Source organism: Acanthochromis polyacanthus, chromosome 21, assembly GCF_021347895.1.
Source record: "Acanthochromis polyacanthus isolate Apoly-LR-REF ecotype Palm Island chromosome 21, KAUST_Apoly_ChrSc, whole genome shotgun sequence".
NCBI classification, from domain to species: Eukaryota; Metazoa; Chordata; class Actinopteri; family Pomacentridae; genus Acanthochromis; species Acanthochromis polyacanthus.
Window position 1 is genome coordinate 13,032,151 of NC_067133.1, and position 21,178 is coordinate 13,053,328.

Sequence of the window (21,178 nt, forward strand, 5' to 3'; positions counted from 1 at the left end):
TGAAAAACATGTTGAAGTTGAACTGTCTTTGTTGTGTTGTGACAGAGAGGGATGTCAGCCGGACAGACAGACACAACACGTTCTTCTCTGGAAACGACAATCCAGGACTGACGCTGCTTCACGATGTGCTCATGACTTACTGCATGTACAACTTTGATCTCGGTGTGTATTCATGAACTGCTTGCAAACAGAGGTGCACGAATGCTGCTTTTAGTATCAGATGTTTTGTATTTTGCCAAGCAATTTTCGAATCAATTTCGCAATTCTAGCATTGTTTCTGAAGCTCCAGACAGAAGAGAGAGACGGGAATCCGATGCGTTGTGCTTTTTAAACTATGTGCTGATTATGGATGTCCTGATCAAAGCCAGTTCTAAATAAGAAATGACTGTAAGGGCAAGTCATTTAATATTTAGTATTGATATCAAGTCCCGATCGATACCATTTTCCTGCACAATGCGCACTCCCATTATTATAGGTTAGCTGTAGTACCTGGTTTGCTCTGAGTGTAGTGAACAGGAGGAGAGCCAGTTCTGTGTTGGCAAGCAGAGAACACTGTGGGATCTGTATTTAATAAATGGACACCATGACAAAGTCTTTTGTGACGCTTAATGACCTCCGACTGTCAAGACACAGTCTGAAGTGGTTTAACTTTGCGTCAAAGTGTCGTAGCAATATATTTACACATTTTGAAAAGATTTTTGAAAGATTGTTACGGATTGTTCAGCAGGACAGACATCTGGTTTAACAATGTCTCCCTTTCTGTCGGTTCAGGTTATGTCCAAGGCATGAGTGACCTCCTCTCTCCGATCCTGTTCGTCACCCAGAACGAGGTGGAGTCCTTCTGGTGTCTGACAGGCTTCATGGAGCTGGTGGTTCGTAGAAATATTTCTCTCTCTCAGGATGTGTCACTAACATGAAACCTTTGAATTTCAGTACAAAGCAAGTTAAGTTTTTGTAGATTTTTCTCCAGAGCAATCAAAGATGATTTAGATTTTACATTATTGTATATACATAGTCAAATAGCAATAATATTGGAAGGTGAAGACATTTTGTTATCCATGTAAAGAACTGTTGTCTTCAAATGACTAACAGGTCTTGTTTTTATTTCTCCTCTCTGCAGCACCAGAACTTTGAGGAGTCTCAGGAGGCCATGAAGCAGCAGCTCCTTCAGCTCAGTGTCCTGCTGAAGGCTCTGGACCCGGAGCTGTGTGACTTCCTGGGTAAGTCGGCTAATATTCAGCCAGTCCCACTGAATGAGAGCAAAATAAACACTAACAAGCCCCGAGGAAGAGCTGAACACTAGCAAAAGTCATTTTGATAATGTGATGAAAAGCAGGCCAGAGGGGCCTGTTACACAACCGCTTCATTATACGTCATAGTTATTATTCATAATATATTTATGTTTGGATCGTCTGCAGACGAGCTTTCCACAAATATACGAAGTGCAATCAACAAATTCAGCGACAGCATTTAGAACAAGCAAAAGTCTTACCTGAATAATATCTGCCCGCCTTCCCCTTCACAGTGGTCTCCTAGTTTAGCAGCAAGATGTTGATGATGTTCTCCCTCAGACGTTTCATAATGTCATCATAGAACTCTCTGACAGTCTGAGTGTGTGTGTGTGTGTGTGTGTGTGTGTGTGTGGCGGGGGGGGGGGGGGGGGGGGTGCACATCCTTGTGAATGTTGAAGAAAACAACAAACATGTTCTTGGTGCCCCTTACCTTAAGTTCCTTCTTCATTTTTTGCGACTGGTGCACACCCACCGCTAACCACCAGTGATTATCCTCCTGATGAAGGCTGGATTGGACTGACAGAATATGATGTTTGCTCTCTGCTCCAGTGTGACATCCGAGGTGAAATACTGAACCTACAAGCGGTCACAAAAACACATGTAACACAGATCCTCCAGTTGATTGCGTGATGTTGCGTGGAAACCTTAACAATAAAGGAAAATCTTTCATTACAAGTACTGCTTCAATCTGTCCGTTTGCATGCAGCAGGAACAGAACCAGAACTTTTGATCGCACCTTGTTTGACTAGATATTTAGAATTGTTTATGCTACAACAGAAAAGACTGATCAACTCATTGGAAGGAGGTCATTCTTCGACTTTTTTTTTCATCTGTCCAAAAATCAAAAAAGAAGAAATACTGTAGTTCTTTCTTGTCTTTGTCTTTCAGACTCTCAAGACAGCGGCTCTCTTTGCTTCTGTTTCCGCTGGCTGCTCATCTGGTTCAAGAGAGAGTTTTCCTTTGAGGACATCCTCATCTTGTGGGAGGTGAGTGCTGCATTGTAGTGCTCATCACTTGATATCATTTCTTGTTCAAAACTTCATTTTTTTTTTCAAACTAATATCTCAATCAGAAGAAATAAATATTGTTGTCCAACTTTAACTGCAACATCCTGTTTGAAGATGCCTTATTTGGTACATTTCTGCATATTGAAGGCTCATATTAAAATATTTTCAAGAAAAGGCTGCTAATATCAAGTATTGCCTTCTTCTTCCTCAGGTTCTCTGGACTCGTCTTCCATGTGATAACTTCCACCTGCTGATCGCCTGTGCGATCCTCCAGTCCCAGCGAGGGGAGCTGATTGGCTCAGACCACGACTTCAACACTATTCTGAAGGTTTGTATGCGTGACCTGATCACATATTACTTTGACTTTTTCTGTACACCTAAACATTTTATTATTCCATATCATGATTGATCCGCAGCACATTAATGAGCTGACGATGAAGTTGGACCTGCTGAGCACGCTGCGTGGAGCCGAGGCCATTTACCTCCAACTGGTTCGCTGCAAGGTAAGACGAGCTTCACAGGACGATGCATGGAGTCACTGGAATGTCGCAGCTTTTGTTCTCGTGTGAGCTTTTTAGTTTGTTGTAACAGTTCTTATGACTTACCTGTAGAGTGACATTCTGGGGAACACCTACACACATTCTAGTCTCAGTGACATTCTGAGGACCTGCTAAAAAACGCACACACTCTTTCTTCCTTCCAGGATCTTCCTCTGAAGGTGCAGCAGGTTCTGGGTCTCTACGTCCCGTCCAGCTCCGATGAGGAGAGTCCAGACTCCCAGTCCAGTGAGACGCAGCGCCTCCTCGCCCAGTCACAGGCAGAAGCTGCAGCCTCTAGTTCAGCCTGTGGGTCCTCCTCTCCTTAAATGTGCAGGTCGGCTGGTGGACTGACAGTCACTAAGACGCGTATGGAAGTACATGAAATACACACAGTATATACAGGACATATTTATACATACTGGTCCGGTGAATGGGAATGCAGACTGTTGTTACTGTGTTTCAGCAGCAGGGGGCGCCATTGAGGCTTCTTTTAACTCGTGTCTGTGAATGTTACAATCCAACGTGTTTAAACACTATACTGTTTTCTGACACCATACTGTTTTTTTTTTGTGTACGTCCTCCTTTGTTTCCCGTCTCTGCTGTTCTTTCTGTCCTCCTTCTGATGCTGCTGTTTTAATGGTTATTTAACCGCGTTCATCCACATGTAGTGTTTTCAGAGCATTTTATGTTTCTTTACGTCCCCTCTTTACTCACCGTTCCTGAAAAGGGAAAGAAGATGAAGGATAAGCTGACTGGCAGCACCTTGGTAGTACTGTATGATGCCATTTCAGCCCTATGCAAATATTTTGCATGCCTTATAGTTTTCACATGCTGCGTGGTAATATTTTAAGCCTGGAATTTATCTGTATTATGTGATGGTATTTTGCTCCGCTGATTATTACCAAATAAATGGCTGAATCTTAACAAAGCACCATTTTTGGGCTTGTACCTAATCAATGATATTATCAGTGGTAGAAAGTAACAAGATGCATTTACTCAAATACTGCAATCGTGTAGAACTTTGACATACTTGTACTTTAGGAACTTTAGTTGCTTTACAAATTAAAAATCCATAAAATGCTGCTTGCATAATAATGCAATGATATAAACAGTCTAATTATGTTGTATTTAGTTATTATTTACTTGCATAGGCCACTTATTTTCATTTTCGATACTTTAACTACAATTTTCCAACAATACACGTACTTTTACTTATACAAATATTTGAATACACAACTTTTTATACATTATTTTATTTAGTATTTTTGTGACTGATCCAGGTACTTTTTGTTTGTCAAGTCTTTGTCAACAAGGTAGCAAGTATCTCTAGTTATAAAACAACTTTGGTGGAGTTCAGTTCCAGGATGTGCTGTTAGATGGTAGAAGTCTTCATCTTTATTTATTTAATACTTTGCCTTATCATAATCAGAATAATGCCAAATAATCAATTAAGATTTGTTACCATTTCTAAAGACAGAACTTTAATGAATCCGTGCTGAAATTCAGAATCTTCTTAGCAGTTTGTAAAGTAAAAAAAATATACTAAAGATGTTCACAAAGCATGCAGATTAGTGTAGCAATGATTATGTTATTAATTAATGTAATCTGTGATATTGTCAGATGAAGCATTCTGCATAATGAGTTCCTTTTGTATCTTATGTTCAATTCAATTCAATTCAATTCAATTCAAAAAACTTTATTTGTCCCCAAGGGGCAATTCAAAGGCACGTAGAGCAGTCAGTGCAATGGAATGTTTTTATGATAGTACTTTTACTTAAGTATGATTTTGTAGACATTTGTTACTTTTGCTTCACTTTCATAGAGGTAAAAGTACATTGACCCAAATGCTGCACTGAAATGCAATGCAATACTTTTAAAATGATTATTTTCTGGTAGTAAATGGTAAAAGTTAACAATCCAGTCGATGAAGTAAAAGATCACAGTTTAAACCTTTAGAAGCTGTAACTTTAATGCATTAATTCATCATTAATTATAATCCGGTGAGAATTAAATGGTATTAAAAGCTAGATAGCAGCTCGTCAAGCTGAGCATTAAAGGGCAGAAGAGTAAATATGAGAACTCTGATTCTGGAATCGCACGCTGGGAAACTACTTATAGCCGTCATTTGTTTGTGTTAACTTGTGAACTGGTTAACACTCCGGCCTCCCCCTCTCTCGCTCCCCCCTCCTCCCCCAGTGGCCAGCAGGTGTCTGTGTGAGGAGAAAACAGGAGCTCTGTTCTCCGCTGTCCCGGCAAATGAGCTGGAAAATGAGGGGCGGTCGGACCACTCCTCCTTCTCAGGACCCGTCGCTCGCTCCGGCCCTCTGATCCGTGTTGTTAGAATACAGCTGCGACGTATGAATTTAACAGCTTCTTAAACAGGCCGACGATCTGTCACTCTTCCCCCGCGCCCTCCGTCCACCCCGGCCTGACCTCACTTGACTGGAGGAGCTGAACTCACTGAGTCCTTCATTCAAACTCAATCTGCTTTCAGCTCCTCTCAAAGCCGGTTTTATAGGCGGAGGTCTTGTCGACAGCTTTAAACCCAATATTCTCTCACTAGCGCCACAATCGACTGAGTGTTTTAGAGGATTAGAGTCTCTTCATGTTGTCATTATGCCGTTATCTGCAGCAGATGAAGTGGCTGCAGATCCACTCTGTGTTTGTGGGGTTTTTATCTGATTTTACAGGTTTCATTATTATTCTGTCAGCATTGGAGACCAGTTCTCAGTCTGATTTCACACTTTCTTTTACTTGAGTTTGTTTAGGTTACTGTGATTTCATCGGCAGGAGACAGTCCTCCCAACTATAGGAGCTAGCTTTAAACTTAATGAGCGTTTTAACGGAGAAACTTTGTGTTATTGTGCTGATAAAGAAAGCCGACAAGACAGTTTTTAAAGCTACAGCCACTGATGACTGCAAATCCTGAAATAATTAATATAAGTACTGACACCCCACTACAAGGTGCATTACATTTCAATATCTGTTTTTACAGCTTTATTTCTTTCCTATTGCATTTATTGTGCTCCTCTTTCTTTACAGTGTCCCTGTTTTCTGTTTACGACTGTTTAACAGCTGGAGAAGTAAGTTTTTGAAACCCAAACAAAAGACTGAACTGAGCTATTTCAGCCACGGCAATTAAAAATGTAGCAATATTTCACAAGACAAAAGGAAAAAACTTGGAGAAAAACTGAAATTTTGTGATCTTGGCAGAATTATGTTAATTTTTTTTGTTACCATCCATAACTAAATAAATTTATCTTGTAATCCAAATAAGCCAGCAAACCACCGTTCAAACTACAACAGTGCCTGTAAACTCCCTCTGTTGAGTATAAAACTAAATGTTAAACAGGCGAGTACTTCTTGAAGGAAGAAAACACTGACCTGAACTGAATTATTTCAGCCGGAAGAGGTAAAACTATCTAATATTTCACATTGGAAAATAAAAATAAATGGAGAAATCCTAACCACAAATACAGAAATTCAGTGCTTTTGCAGACAATTTCATGTTTTCCATGAAAACTCAGACTTTTATTCATGTGCTAACATAATTGCACAAGGATTTTCTAATCATCAATTAGCCTTTCAACTCCATTAGCTAACACAATGTAGCATTAGAACACAGGAGTGATGGTTGCTGGAAATGTTCCTCTGTACCCCTATGGAGATATTCCATTAAAAATCAGCCATTTTCAGCTCACTAATATTTTGTTGGGCCACCTTTAGCTTTGATTATGGCACTCATTCACTGTGGCATCACTTCGATAAGTTTCTGCAATGTCACAGCATTTATTTCTGTTCACAGTCATTTTAAAGATCTTATATTGATGATGAGAGAGTCAGACCGTTGCACAAAGTCTTCTCTAGAACATCCCAAAGATTCTCAGTGGAGGTCTGGACTCTGTAGAGGCCAATGCATGTGTGAAAATGATGTCTCATGCTCCCTGAACCACTCATTCACAGTGTGAGCCCCATGAATCCTGACATCGTCATCTTGGAACATGTCATCAGTGAAGAAACACTCCATTGATGTAAAGACCTGTTCATTCTGTATATTCAGGTAGTCAGCTGACCTCGTTCTTTAGGAACATAACGTTGCTGAACCTGACTGACCCCAGATCATAACCCTAACCCCCATAGGCTGGTAGACACCAGACATGATGAGTGCATCACTTCATCTACCTCTCTTCTTACCCTGATGCCCCCATTACTTCGGAACAGGGTAAATCTGGACTCATCAGACCACATGACCGACAACATTTGTTCCTCAAAGGTGATAATTCCCCACCTTTCACCTTTACTATATTTTTCTGCAGCCTTAAAACATGCTAAGCTCAATAAAGAGGATGCATCATTTTGCAAAACAAGGTTTTTATAATAACCTAATAAAACCTAATAAAAATAAGGTTTTTACAGATCCACCCTGACCAATAAAGGTCAGTAAAATAACGTAATAATGCAGAACCCAGTGCTGCTGTTTAATAAATCTTGCAGATAAAATGCAGATACGTTTTGGTAAACTGGATTTTCAATGCAGCAGTGTTTGTATTCAAGTGTTTTTACGGCAGAAGTGAAGCATCTGATTTCTTGCTTCACCAGAATATAATCTGTAAATATAATTCCTGATTTTCTTTCTCTTTAAAGTTCAGTCACTTTCTAGGCAGGTTCTCATAAAACATGTCCATGGAAAAAAGTTGTATAAAGTACTTTTAATGCTGCATATGAAACTTCGTGTAGCTGTAGCTGGTAATAAAAGGATATCCCCTCTTCGATGAGCAGCATGAATTATTGATGCTCAGCTGAAATCAAGTGGAGGTTGATCTCGTCACGCTGTCACTGTGTTCACCCGTTTAACTCTCATTTGCAACATGAACTGCCATTGAAGGCCTAAAACGTGTGAAAAGCCACCTGTAATGACTGTGTCAAATACAATCTGTAGTCTCACTGGTGAGTCGAGCCCATTGTGGCCGGCAGAGTTTCCCCAGGGAGGGGCTGAAAAGTGTGTCTTTACCCCATGAATGTGTGAGGAGCCACGACAGGCAGAAGGCCAGGAGCTGCTGTCTGACACTGATTTGTAAAAGGAGACAATACGGCTCATTGACCTGCAGGCTCCACTGTCTGTTGCACAAACGTCGGCCGGCCCTCCCCGCTGGCTGCTGCTCCTCAAACAGCAGCAGATTGCCTGGAGGGAGGCTGACGGGTCGCAGGTTGCTTTGACAATGAGAATCCTCAGAGAACAGAGAGAGCCAGAAGTTTGATGAACACATTTAGAGAGAGGGAAAAAAAACATTACTTTTGCCATCTTTTCTTCCCTCTATGAGCAATAAATGAACGATGGTAATAAATGCAGGACTGGTGCAGCTTTAGAGGCTGCATAATTTAAGTTTTGCACCAAGATTTATTGTATTTCGGGAAAGTAAATCTGTTTGCATTGTCATATCACGCTAATTATTATCTTCTTCAGTGATTAACCAGTCAGTTATTTTCTTCATTAAACAGATTCTCTCTTTGACGTTTTATGGATTCAGAACTTTTGAGTTTTGGTAGTTTAGAAAAGTTCCCTTGATTGGCTTAAAAAAGACAGAAAAAGTAAAAAAATAAACAAACAACAACAAAATATACACTCATATATGATTTTAAATTGAGTTTTTATCAAAAAAGAAAAGTTACGTACATTATGGAGTGAAAAATTATAAATCTATTTTTAAACTGTTACAAATTTTCCTCTATTGTTTAATAACGTAAAATCAAAGAAATAAGTATTAATTTACATGCCGACTGTAAAGAAAAACAACAGGTCAAAACTGTAAATTGCATTTTTATAAATGCTAATTATTTTTTTTAGTTATTTTTTACATTTGACATTAAAAATAGATACTTTTGTACTCTATTTAAATATAAAAAATATTGCTATTTTAGAGTTGTTTGCTATTATTTTAAAGAAAATGTACATTAGGTATATTCATGGTAGATATATTCTTCTAAAGATGGACCCTGTTGGAGACTTTAAAAAAAATATTGATTTCCATACTGACAACTGACAAAGTTTATTTCAATCAGCTATGAAAGCACTCTAATCTTATCGGTATTTGTTCTTATTTTCACAGTTGCTGAACATTCTAGTATTCTGCAGTTTTTAACATGTTTTCTGGCACCTTTGTTGAAAAATGTTGATGTTTTCTTCCAGGCAGTGAATGAATGAGAAAATGACTGAATATTGTCGTTTATTTTTAAGAACGTTGAGGCTTCAGCATCTCTCCAGCGTTCTGACGTGTTTCCTCCGGTTGTAAACAAACACCTTCCTCCTTTTGTCTTCAGGCCCATTGTCAGAGTCAGAGGTGACCTTTCCTCTCTGGATCTCCCCTCACTGCCTTTTCTTTTCCTGCCTTCTCTCTTTCAGTGTCGAACACAAGCTGTTGCTCTGCCACTCCCTCTCTTGTCTGCTCCCTGTCACTCCTCCCCTGTCTCCCTCTCCTCACCCCTGGCTCTCCTCCCTTCTCCCTCTCCCCACCTGTTGGAGCAATTGTTGCTGCGACCTTATTGTCGGTCGTCTTATTATTTTATGTCACTCCCCTCTCTGCGGTGTTGTCCCCTTCTCTCTGGACCACTCCCTCACCCGCCTGCTGGGTATAAAACCCAGAGAGGAGGCCGAGGAGGGAGATTCAGCACCTTAGCAACACTGGAAGAAGATCGTTTCCCTGCAGAACATAAAGTCACACAAGGACAGCAGCAGCTCTTGGTTTTCTTCTCCTCCTGGACGTATTTTCCCAGCAGGCCGTGCAGATGGATGGAGGCATGTCGGTGTCTCTGTGGTGTGAGGAGGTGGAGGATGACCAGACTGAGGTCCAGAGTGCAGCTCCACCTCAGGGCCACATGTGGGGCCCGACTCAGCTGCGAGCTGCCTGGGATCCATCGGCGTCGGGGCACCGGGTGATCCAGAGGCTGCTCCAGGTGGAGGAGAGGTACATGCCCTCCATGATCTACGTCACCCTCATCCAGAGGCAGCCGGAGCGCAGGGAGGAGCTGGCCAAGTGGGCCCTGGAGGTAGGAAACCCCCCAGATCCTCCTCATGATGCTGTGGTTCTGAGTTACTGACGTCTTTCATGTTTCCGTCCTCTCCAGGTTTGCTGTGACTGCGGCTGTGATGAGGCCGTGTTCCCCCTGGCTGTCTCTCTGATGGACAGGTTTCTGTCCATCTCTCTGTCCCTGCCTGTCTCACCGTTCTGTCTGACCGCCGGCTGCATCCTCATCGCCTCCAAACTCACAGAGTGCGACAACGTCACAGCAGACAGTCTGTGCGCGGCAGCAGAGTACAGCTTCCAGCCCTCCAACCTGAGGGTGAGTGATTTAACCCTCGTGTCGTCGTGCGGGTTAAAACTGACCCGTTTTAAAGTTTGAAAATGTGGAATACAAAAAATATTTTCACAGTGAAACTTCTGATGTCCACATTTCAACATTTTTTGGGAAGTCTTTGAACATTTTCTCCTGGAAAAAAAAGACATATTAAAAATGTTTCTTTAAGAACATTCACAAAAAAATCTACCAAAATCCAGCGAAATTTCGCTGGATTTTGGTTGATTTTTTTTGTGAATGTTCTTAAAGAAAATATTGGAAGTTTTACTGATATATGTGTAATCACTGTAGATATTTTTAGGATTTTTTTGGGAAGATTTTTACTCATTTTTAAAAAATATTTTCAAGAATTTTCTTGCCACATTTGGGGGATTTTTTTAAACAAAACTTTAAAGCGAAACTTTTAAGGAATTATTGGAATTTTCTTCCTAAACGTTTTGCAAATTTTCATAAATTTGGGGAATTTTTTTGCTGAATTCTTGGATTTGTTTTCAGACAAGGAAACAATATTTTTTGGTGTCCGTAAATGAGGACAACAGGAGGGTTAACAGCATCAGTCATGGGTTTGACCAATTATCAGTTCCACTACTTAGAGTTTTCCCAGTTATGTGCATCAGTATCTTTTTGTTGTGTTTAATTTAGATTTTTGATTTTAAACCATTTGACTTTGGCTCTGATGCAGCCATCTCTCTACCCATAGTGGGTTTAGATTAATTTGGCTTGAAAAGGTTAAACTGTCCAGTATTTCACATGAAAAAAGAGAAATTCCTAAAAAAACATGCACTAATTTTGTGTATTTTGTAGAAATTTGTTTGATAATTTGTATAATTTGTGGGCTTTTAAGCACAATATCTAAGTTAGTCACATAAATTTACGTAATAAAGAATCTCACAGTGTTTCAACCTTAATATTTTGAACTAGTCTTCTATTTTAAAGAACTTTGGCTCAATAACTGTTGCTTTAAATGTGCTATATAAAAATAATGATTTGTGTTGCATCACGAGTAAAAGTCTGTAAACACTGAATGAAAATTGCAGAAAAGTTCTCTTTTAGTTTAACATACATTAAACAGATTTTAAAAAAGACATTTCAAGGAGGTCTTGTGTTAAGAGTTTGTGCCATTATTATGAATTTTGATGCCAAGATTCTCACTTTTATTGCAACTATTGGTTATGGGTCTACTTGATAACTAGCAATCGGTATTGATATTGACAGCAAAACTGTATTTGTTGAGTATTAATTAAAAGGTAAGGTTGTTTTTGACACCTTATTCAAGACTTTGTGGGTTTTTCCATTTACTAGTTTTAGAACTTTTAATATGACTCTTCTTGCAGCCAGCAGAAAGTCCATTACCTCAGTTAAATGTTGATTTAAATCTGGAATATGTCATTTTCCACCTTTCAGTGTTGTTAATAAACTTCATTATTCAATCATTAGAGATGGCAGGCATCATAATATGTGATGGGAAACTAATAAAAGTATGACAAACTGAAGTCACACCTGATGCAAACTGTCTTCCTCCATCAGGAAATGGAACGAGTGATCCTCGCCACCCTCCGATGGGACACGGCAGCAGTGACCCCTCAGGACTTCCTCCCACATTTCCTGGCCTCCATGGAGGAGATGGGAGGTGGAGGAGACTCTGAGGAGGAGCTGATCTCCACCCTGAGGAGACACAGCGACACCCTGGCTGCCATGTGCGCCTGCGACTCCCGTTTCCTAGGAGCTCCACCATCACTTGTTGCTGCAGCGTCACTGAACTGCGCACTGAGGGGCCTCAGCAACAAGGGGCCCACACAGCTGGCCCTGAGGAGCGCAGCACTGGCCGAGCTCTGCCAGACCGACCTGGTGAGTGGATTCTGAGGCTAGAATAATGCAGATGGACCAGTTTATTTGATTTAAAGGAGGTTTCATTTTGAGATTTGATGAGTTTTAAGCTGTGTTGAGGGGCCAGTTTGCTCTTTGCTCATCTCAAAAGCAGGAAAATACTTGTAGAACTCATTAAAGTTCTCTGCTTTACCTCCCAGGCGGTGCTGCAGTGCTACAGCGACATGATCGAATATTCCCTCCGACAGCGTCTGAGCAGTGGGCTGCAGCAGGGTCCCACTGACAAAGACGAGGAGGTGGAGGAGGAAAGACCTGGAACACCAACTGACATGAGAGAGATTGATTTCTGAACACTGAATCAGCTGCTGCCATGAAAGTGTGAATCAATCAAAGCTTTTCATCAGTCAAACTGATATAAATTAACCTCATAATGCTCTGACATGTCATTTATATATTTTTATTGACTTTACTATTGAATGACTGTTAATTTATTTCTCGCTTTATTTATTTGTGTGTTTCCCATGTGCCATATTGGATTATCTATTTCTATTAATTTTATTGTAGCACTAGATGTTATTTTGATGCGTAATATTTATACTTTTTATTTATTATCACGTGCAATTGTTAATTTATTTCAATTTGCCTTAATTTTGTGTTTGTGGGAGGAATTAAATATACAGCAGATCTATTTTTTCAAAGGTATTAAAAACATTTGTACATACAGTATTTTGTGTTGTTGCATTTTTTGCCATAAAAATGCTGATGCCTTCATGTGCTAATCAGAAATACTTGCTCCAGAACTTAACGCTGCAGTTACAGGGCATAACAAAGTGAGCTCATCGTTGTGTAATATCACTTAAATCTGCTTCCTGCTGTAACTCTGTTTCCACTTATTTTAGTTGGCTGCAGATCTTCCTAATTCTTTTCCGTCTTTGTAAACTCTCACAAGCACATTTTCCGTTCCTCTGATAATTATTTTCATTGTGAAGCCACGATGAAAACATTTATAATTATGCATAATTATAATTATGCATTTATAATTATATTCATGCGGTCAGGCTTATTGGAAATTACAGCTGTACTCAAACTAGTCTCAGCGATGACAGATTTGTAACTTGAGTGTCAGTGATCACAGGCATATTCACTTTTGTTACATTGAGTTTCTACTTTGGGGCCTGTATTTTCAATATGTTTCTTGTAAAGTATTTAGTTTTAGTTGTACATAAGAGGAAATACTCAGCTATTCAACTTTAAAATTTTGCAATTATTGAGAGGTGATGCGATTTCGAATCATTTGATATTGTGTGATATTGACAGGGTGGTGTTTATTTATCTTGCTTTTTTCTAATTTTATTTCCTGATAATGTAAAAATAGTAATTTAAAGAACAACTTCTGCTCAAGCATAACGAGCACAAAGTAATAAATATCAGTGGAAGTTCGTTATCATTAGTTGTCATTCTTTTCTCTGTCATAACAATAATTTAAATGCCACCGCTGATCATTGGTAAATGAAAAACTGTGAGGATTATTTCCTACGATCACTGAAGGCAGCATGTTGGACCGTCCAGCGCTGCATTCTCGTGACGTCAATTTTATCCGACACACATTCAGTTCGTGCCTGGAGGATCGGATCAGATATTAAACACACATGCGGTAAGAGACGGGCTATTTTAAGATTATTTTTCTACGTTGCGACATCTATTAACCGTAGCTTTAATATCTGTTAGGAATAAACGTAGAATTCATTAGAAACCACGAGATTTGAAGGAGAACAGTGCTAGACGTTTCTACCGCTTCCAGCTACGATTATGGATAAACAGGAGCTGATTTATCACCTGTAAGCGATCAATAACGTTTGAAATGATGTAAAATTCTAATATTTATTCATCTTTAACGTAGGTTTAGTGTCACAGGTGATCTCACCTACGATAAGATCCGTTTTCTGCTTAATCCGTATCCCACTGTACCTAATCACTCTTCCGTATGCGTGTTGTCCTTCTTTAAGCTAGTTAGCTTATTAGCCACAGAAACAAATAATGCCACAAAATACCAAATATCAGTTACAAATTGTGTTATATTTTCCGTTAAGTAACACTTCTGGCCTCTTGAGCTGAAATATATCGTGCTAATTCAGCTCGCAAGGAAGCTTTGACCGCTCACGTTTGATCATTACACCAGACTCCGTTTAAAAAATCTGTTATTACTGTTGTACCTTATCAACAAATACACACATATCTGAAAAAAAAAACATATTTAGACCTGTCTAAGATACCTTTAGTCTGCTGGTTAATTCGGCATACAGTATACACGTCAACCACCAACCAATTACACTAAAACCCAAACTTAATTATTAGCTTACTCTGTGCTGCTGGTGTGTATAATAAGTATGTTTCATGTATATTTAAACAGGTTATTATCGGGGTTGGTAGTCCAGATGTGTTTTGGACATGAATTACATGGTAGTAACTAACAGAATGGGATAAACATGATACACAATTGATGAAAGAATGTAGAAATTAGCTTCATTAGAGTTAAAAGAAAACAAACTGATACCTACATAGTGATATAGTCATGTATTCCTCTGTGTTTTCAGCAAATATATAATTATCTAAATATAATAAAAACTAGTTGAAGAAGTACCTTATAAATATACATACTTAGTGTGCATTAGGACTGCCTGACATTGAGGCAAAATGTTTTTTTAGCTTTCAAATTCATGCTAAATTGACATATCTCCTGTCACAGAACATTGTGTTTTGTCCATTTGTGTTCAGACTAAGGCTGCATGGTATTAGAATGACCTAGAGGAGCGCATCTGCATCCAAATTTGACTATGGAAAACCATTTGGAACCTTTCTCATATGGTGTAACACTGGTGAAGTCATCCAAAATAATTATTTGTTTTGGGTGGCATTCAGATTAGGCTTTGCGGTTTACATACAGAGCTGTGTTGTGCTGATTTAAATGGTCAAACAAATGAATCCTGCTGGCTCCTGTAGTACAAACAATTGCAAGACACTTACAGAGTGCCTGTTTTCGGTCAAGCATACTTCCATACAACCAACGTTGGTTTCTTTTTGCAACCAAGGCAACAAGTTCCAAATATTTAAGTGCTATGGGCAAGAAAAAACTTAAAACTTGCCAATTTTTCTATCTAGTCTGGTTTTTAATACAGTACAGCGGATGCTGGTTTTCATGTTCTTGATGTTCATATTGAAGGAGGATGAACTTTAAACCTGGCTGGCTGCTGCTTCTTACCATCTCTGCCGGGGTCTGGTCGGTGCCCATAGAGCGCAATGGAGGCAACCAGGAGCCTAAAGAGGAGGTGCCGGAGGAGAACATGGTAACATCTCATCATTCCTTAATCTGTTATTTTGTGTGAGATTTAGCCGACACTCAGTTTGCTGTGAGTAACCTGACCTGTACGATCTGCTGCTGCAGGACACTGGCCTGTACTACGACAGGTACCTCAGAGAGGTGATTGAGGTTTTGGAGACAGACCCTCACTTCAGAGAGAAACTGCAGACGGCGAACACAGAGGACATCAAGGTTAACATCCACTCACACAGCTTCCTCCTTTACACACTAACAGACGTCATGTCATTCAGGCTGTTGTTGTTAAACTCACCTGGATGTTGGTTTTTGCCGTCAGAATGGGCGCCTCAGTAAAGAGCTGGACCTGGTCGGTCATCATGTCAGGACTCGGCTGGATGAGTTGAAGCGTCAGGAGGTTTCTCGTCTGAGGATGCTGCTGAAGGCCAAACTGGACAGCACCAACACTCAGAGTGAGTGGGCCAGCTTTCCTTCAGAGCCCTGAAGAGTATCTGTTTATAACATATTTAGTTAAATAGTATTAGCACACTTAATTACTGACATTGCAGGAAGAAACACAGAAAAAAAACACAGATTGTTAAATGTGCACAGTAGTTTTAATACTTATTATATCGTGTATATATGTTTACTTCTTTATGTTATGTGTACTGCTTTGATGCAGTTTAAAAAATGTAAAACGGTTACAGTTTGAAATAGCAAAGCTGAAAGTGATTAAACGTTCTCTAAGTTACTTAATTTATATGACATGTATTTGGGAAAAGGAGCCATATTTTTGTGTAATTCATCTCTTTATCCACAGATTTGAACATTTAATATTCATGTACATAAAGTGTAGTTTTTGTGATTATTCATTGTCATCACTTAATCTACTCAGTGAAAAGAAATGAGAGTAGCATGTCTGATTATTGACTTCAGAATTTTTAATATTGCAGAGTATTCAAATGTCAGCTTCCATGCTGACAGTGTATTTGTTGAACGCGTACAGAGCATCATGGAAGACAAGTTCACAGTTTTTAACTCGCATATCTGCTACACAGGCCTTCAGATGGACCACGCCTCTCTGCTGAAGCAGTTCGAACATCTGGATCCACACAATCAAAACACTTTTGAGGCCAAAGACCTTGAGCTGCTGATCTCTACGGTAAGATGCTGCAGTAATGAGTGAAAAAAGGTTTTTTTTATGTCCTTTGGCACAAACTGCTTTGTCCAGTTGGTTGAGAGTTAATAGACTGTAATGGATCCATAGTAAGAAGTTTTACTTTGTGCTGTATATGAAGTGCAGTCAAAATGGTTAGAGACTTTAACTGTAGGTACAAAAATGTAAAAAAAACAAACAAACTGTACCTGATTCAGATTGGGCTGACATCCCTGTCAGAGCAGTCACTGCTCCCAGTACTCCTGCAATAATTGGAAAGTTTAATTGAAGTCACATTCTGTAAGATTCTCTACATGACAGCATTTGCATCCCCTTGTCTTCGTTTAGGCCACGAAGGACCTGGAGAACTACGATGCCGAGCGCCACGAGGAGTTTAAACGCTACGAGATGCTGAAGGAACACGAAAGGAGGGAATACCTGAAGGGTCTGGACCAGGAGAAGAGGGAGAAGGAGGAGAAGAGGCTGCAGGAGCTGAAGGATAAACACAGACAGCACCCTAAAGTTAACGTTCCGGTAGGCGACAGGTCCACCCAAGTTAGCTTCTATAAGAACCAAATGGAACTGAATCGTGTTTTTACTCTTTCCGGGGTATTTTCTAACTTGCAGGGCAGTGTTGCTCAGCTGCGGGAAGTTTGGGAGGAGACAGATGGACTGGATCCTCAGGAGTTCAACCCCAAAACCTTCTTTAAGCTGCATGGTGGGTAACACCTCCTTCTTTTTAACCCTGACTGTTTTTCGTTTCATACTGATGGCTTTAATGTGACTTCCATTTGTTCTCTGATTTCAATTAGATACAAATGAAGACGGTGTCTTAGATGAGCAGGAATTGGAGGCTCTCTTCACAAAGGAGGTAAAAAATCCAGCAGTGCAGCATCTTCAATTTAGGTCTGATTTTCTTGTTCAGTTTTGGTCTGAAAAGCCTGAAGAGACAGCTTGATCTGCCACTTCAGAATACAGCTGCTCTGCCTGTGCCCCTCTATTCCTGCAGGCTTTTTTAAAAGGAGAAGTGTATTGTCTGACAGCAAACATATGCACAACATCAGAGCAGCAGCTAACATCTGTTCACTTCCCCCCTCCAGCTGGAGAAAGTCTACGACCCAAAGAACGAGGAGGACGATATGATGGAGATGGAGGAGGAAAGGCTGAGGATGAGGGAGCACGTCATGAAAAACGTGAGTCTCGATTAATCACTTCTACCTGCATGCTCTTACTTCCATCGTATCCCATCCGCCAGCTCTCACATTTTCTCTCTGATGCAGCTTTACTTTCTTTTGTTATAAAGGTGGATACAAATAAAGACCGGCTCGTCAGCCTGGATGAATTCCTCAAATCCACAGAGAAGAAGGAGTTCAATAATCCCAAAGAGTGGGAGGTAAAGAGCTCAGAGGTGGCCTGAAGGTTGGGGAAGTGGGCGGGTGATCGGAGGGTCTGTGGGCCAAGTCCCAGGACGAGCTGGGAAAGTGTGGGTGGTGAAGTCAAAAGGGTGATGCCATCAGCTGGCATACTTGGAGAGACTCTCAGAAGAAGCTGCTGTTTTATACTGTTAGTTTGTGTGGACTTGAATTACCTGGTTAAATAAGAGGCGTGTGCAAAGTGGGACTGGGACAGTATAACTGGTTTAACCGCATTATTTAGATCTGGTTTTTCCATTCCTTCTCTTACGAAATAGGCTTCAGTTGCTGTATGACTTTAAATGCATTCCAAGCATCTAGATTCTATTGTATGTTCAGAAAACAAAGGTCGGAGACAACAGATGTGGAGGAATAACAGGAAAGCCTGATAATGAGCTCAGAATTTAACACAGGAGCTTTAGCAGCAATGTCAACAGAACAATTCAGACGTCACTGATACTGAGTATTTTCTAGAAAGGTCCTCATCAAGGTTTTATTGCCATGATGCCATCCATCGCATTCAGTATCTTATCATGTGCCGATGCCCCAGTTTTCTGGATAATAATACACACAGTATTGTGGCACCATCAGCCGTTATAGTTTAATACTGTAATGATCAGAGAAGGCAGAAACTTCCACGTTGGCAAGCAGAGAACGTTGTGGAGGTTTAGCTCGTGAAGAGGCACCATGACAGAGTCCTCTGTGACGCTTAATGACGGCTGACCAGTGCACAAGTGTTAAAGCAAGTCAAATTCAACTTCAGTAGCACTTGTGTGTCAGCTCAGGGCAGCTGAAGTTGAATTAGAAATTGATTGAAACTAAGAATCAGGTTCATGCTGATATGGATGAGTTCAAATTTGTCTTGATCATTGCATGATCATAGCCAAAACAGCATTATTGAAGGCTGTACAACCTCTGGGAGCCTCTTTGTCATGCTCATGTCTTTGCACAAGTAGTACAAAGTTGGCAGAGACACATTTCTGTTCTGTGCAAATCAGTGAGGCTCAGCATTTATTGCCTGAGGACAAACGTCAAAGAGGTTACCCATAGTCCAAGTGTGGTTACATGAGTGCGTACTACTCACGTGTTATGCGGCCCAATCACTCCAAACTATTCATTTTAACAGAAGTGTGCATTGTGTGTTTTACAAATGTTGCCTCTGATTTCTGTCCAGACTCTGGACACCAATCCGGTGTACACAGAGGAGGAGCTCCAGCGGTTTGAGGCCGAGCTCAGGGACAAAGAGGAGGAGCTGAAGAGGAGGGCGGAGACTCTTCGTCAGGAGCAGGAGCTGCTGAAGGAGAGAGGAAAAGCCCTGGAGGCACAGAGGAGAGAGTACCAGCAGGTAACCGTCCCAAAACGTCTGCCTCATCTGATGGTAAAAAAGTGTATCCCCAGAGCAAAGTTTAATCATACTAGGGTTAGGATTCAACAGTCAGTTTTTAGCTTTTAATAGGAGTGCAGCATGCAGGGATTCTAATTTAAAATCTGCTTTTTTTTTAACTTCAGGCAGTGCTAGAGATGTCTCAGAGACAGAAAGAACAGCAGGCAGCAGATGGGCAGCCTCCTGCGGGTCCTAATGGAGAACTACAGTTTCAAGCACAGACACAGAAGCCTGATGATAAAGGTAAACACTCTGCGACACATGCAGCGCTGTTGTTGTGTTGTGCAGATTGTGTTCTAATTGTTTTTATTCAGTGAGTGTTTCTTTTTTCTCTCGCAGAGGCAAAAGCTCCGGCTGAACCCGAACCCGAAGTCCAGAACAATCTGCCCGCAGAGCCTCCACAGAATCTGCCTTCACACACTTGAAGCACTCGAACAGCCTTAACACACTCAGACACATATATATGCACATATACACACAAACACACATTTTGAGTTGCACTGACACAGATATCCAGATGGGTTCTGCAAACTGAGTTATGTGAATACTGTGTGTATAAAGTCCGACAGGCCGTCTTGTTTCTCATGACATATTGTACTGTGTGCTCTACTCTGTGGTCTACGTTAGATTAAAGATCTCAAAACAGCAGATATTAGTACATGTATTCTCAGAAAATCTTCAGTTTCAGTGAAACTGTCATTCATGAAGGGTCTTCAGTGTGAAATCGCAAACACCCTCCAATAAAGTCTTAATTTAAAACCTCTAAACCTCTTGTACTCAGATTACTTGGGAGGCAACAACCAGATAGAAAAGACTCCAGTGGCATTTTCCAATCATAAAAGGACCCACCCATTATAATACACATTTATTAGTCTATCTTAAAAATACACAAAACCTGAACACAGCTGTGATCACTGACACTAGAAAAATTATGATCACTGAAACAAAACTGAGCACTGACTTCCAGTCTAATTTCATGAACTTAAATGTAAAATAAGCAGCAAACACCTGAACTTTGTCTGTTTTGGAGGTATGAGCTGTGTCTGTCTGCACGTCCACATCGTGGTTCCTGATGAATATTGGGAGGTTATTCTTCGGAATCAGGGGAGACAAAGATATGATGGAGTCCAGCATGTTTGGTGTGAATTTTTCCAGGACTACTACAGTGAATGCACAGTCCTGACAGTGAAGCACAGAGATGGGACTGTGATGATACGGAGTTCATGAGTGCATGAGGTGCTGGGGAAATGTATCAGTGGCACCATGAATGTCTGCATACACTGAAACACTGGCTGACAAGATGACTCCCAGTCTGGAGAAGATTGGGAGAAGTCTAGACAACACATCTGGGGAATTTGTCCAGCAAAGAGCAGCTGAGATATCTTCCATGCTGAGGAGGACTGAGCCTGTCATCACAAGTGAAGGTGGATGTAAGAAGTACTGAAAAGAGGTAAAGATTTTAATCTGATGTTCATTGCGTGGCCTGTACTTTAAATCCCAACTGTTACTTTATAATTTCATGTGAGAGCAAGTGCCCAGCTGTTCCACTTAGAAATAAGTCATTTGATGTGATTGTGGGTATTCCCTGTCTATTACAGTGAATGCATAATCCTGACAGTGAAGCTGAGTGTTCTGATAGGTGGCTGCATGAGTGCAAAAAGCAAAACACATCTCTGTAGAAATTTGGTATCCTATGAGGAGAACTGAGTCTGTCACAAAAGAAAATAAAGAGTGGACGTATGAAATAATAAAAATATATAATTTACATCTTAGTAATGAACTGGCATTAGTTGCAATGAATAATATAGCTTTTAATTTTACTTTTAAATACTGTACTTTTTAATTTAAAAATATTTTTGTAATGTGATGGAATTTTGAATCATTGGCATGGATGT

The 21,178-nt window shown here is 40.3% G+C and overlaps 3 protein-coding genes across 3 annotated transcripts in view; all 3 read left to right on the plus strand.

Moving 5' to 3' along the window:
- Positions 1 to 3,767, plus strand: part of tbc1d17 (TBC1 domain family, member 17) — a 278,375-nt gene extending 274,608 nt beyond the window's left edge. The window contains exons 12-18 of the mRNA XM_022194910.2: positions 46 to 162; positions 772 to 872; positions 1,121 to 1,220; positions 2,181 to 2,278; positions 2,511 to 2,627; positions 2,716 to 2,802; positions 3,003 to 3,767. Coding sequence (XP_022050602.1) covers positions 46 to 162; positions 772 to 872; positions 1,121 to 1,220; positions 2,181 to 2,278; positions 2,511 to 2,627; positions 2,716 to 2,802; positions 3,003 to 3,164 — 782 coding nt within the window. The 3' untranslated portion in view covers positions 3,165 to 3,767. The remainder of the gene's footprint in view (positions 1 to 45; positions 163 to 771; positions 873 to 1,120; positions 1,221 to 2,180; positions 2,279 to 2,510; positions 2,628 to 2,715; positions 2,803 to 3,002) is intronic.
- Positions 3,768 to 3,910: 143 nt separating this feature from the next.
- ccndx (cyclin Dx) lies at positions 3,911 to 12,741 on the plus strand. The gene is made up of 4 exons (XM_022194526.2): positions 3,911 to 9,882; positions 9,961 to 10,176; positions 11,719 to 12,039; positions 12,219 to 12,741. Exons 1-4 carry the CDS (start codon positions 9,622 to 9,624, stop codon positions 12,366 to 12,368), a joined length of 948 nt encoding a protein of 315 aa, XP_022050218.2. The 5' UTR covers positions 3,911 to 9,621; the 3' UTR covers positions 12,369 to 12,741.
- A 788-nt stretch (positions 12,742 to 13,529) lies between these two features.
- On the plus strand, positions 13,530 to 20,050 carry nucb1 (nucleobindin 1). Its single transcript, XM_022194897.2, has 13 exons — positions 13,530 to 13,672; positions 15,239 to 15,362; positions 15,461 to 15,568; positions 15,672 to 15,804; positions 16,390 to 16,493; positions 16,836 to 17,021; positions 17,115 to 17,205; positions 17,300 to 17,358; positions 17,588 to 17,680; positions 17,791 to 17,880; positions 19,074 to 19,244; positions 19,409 to 19,526; positions 19,623 to 20,050. The coding sequence occupies exons 1-13, from the start codon at positions 13,668 to 13,670 to the stop codon at positions 19,706 to 19,708; spliced, it is 1,368 nt and encodes a 455-aa protein (XP_022050589.2). The 5' UTR covers positions 13,530 to 13,667; the 3' UTR covers positions 19,709 to 20,050.
- The last annotated feature ends 1,128 nt before the right edge of the window (positions 20,051 to 21,178 follow it).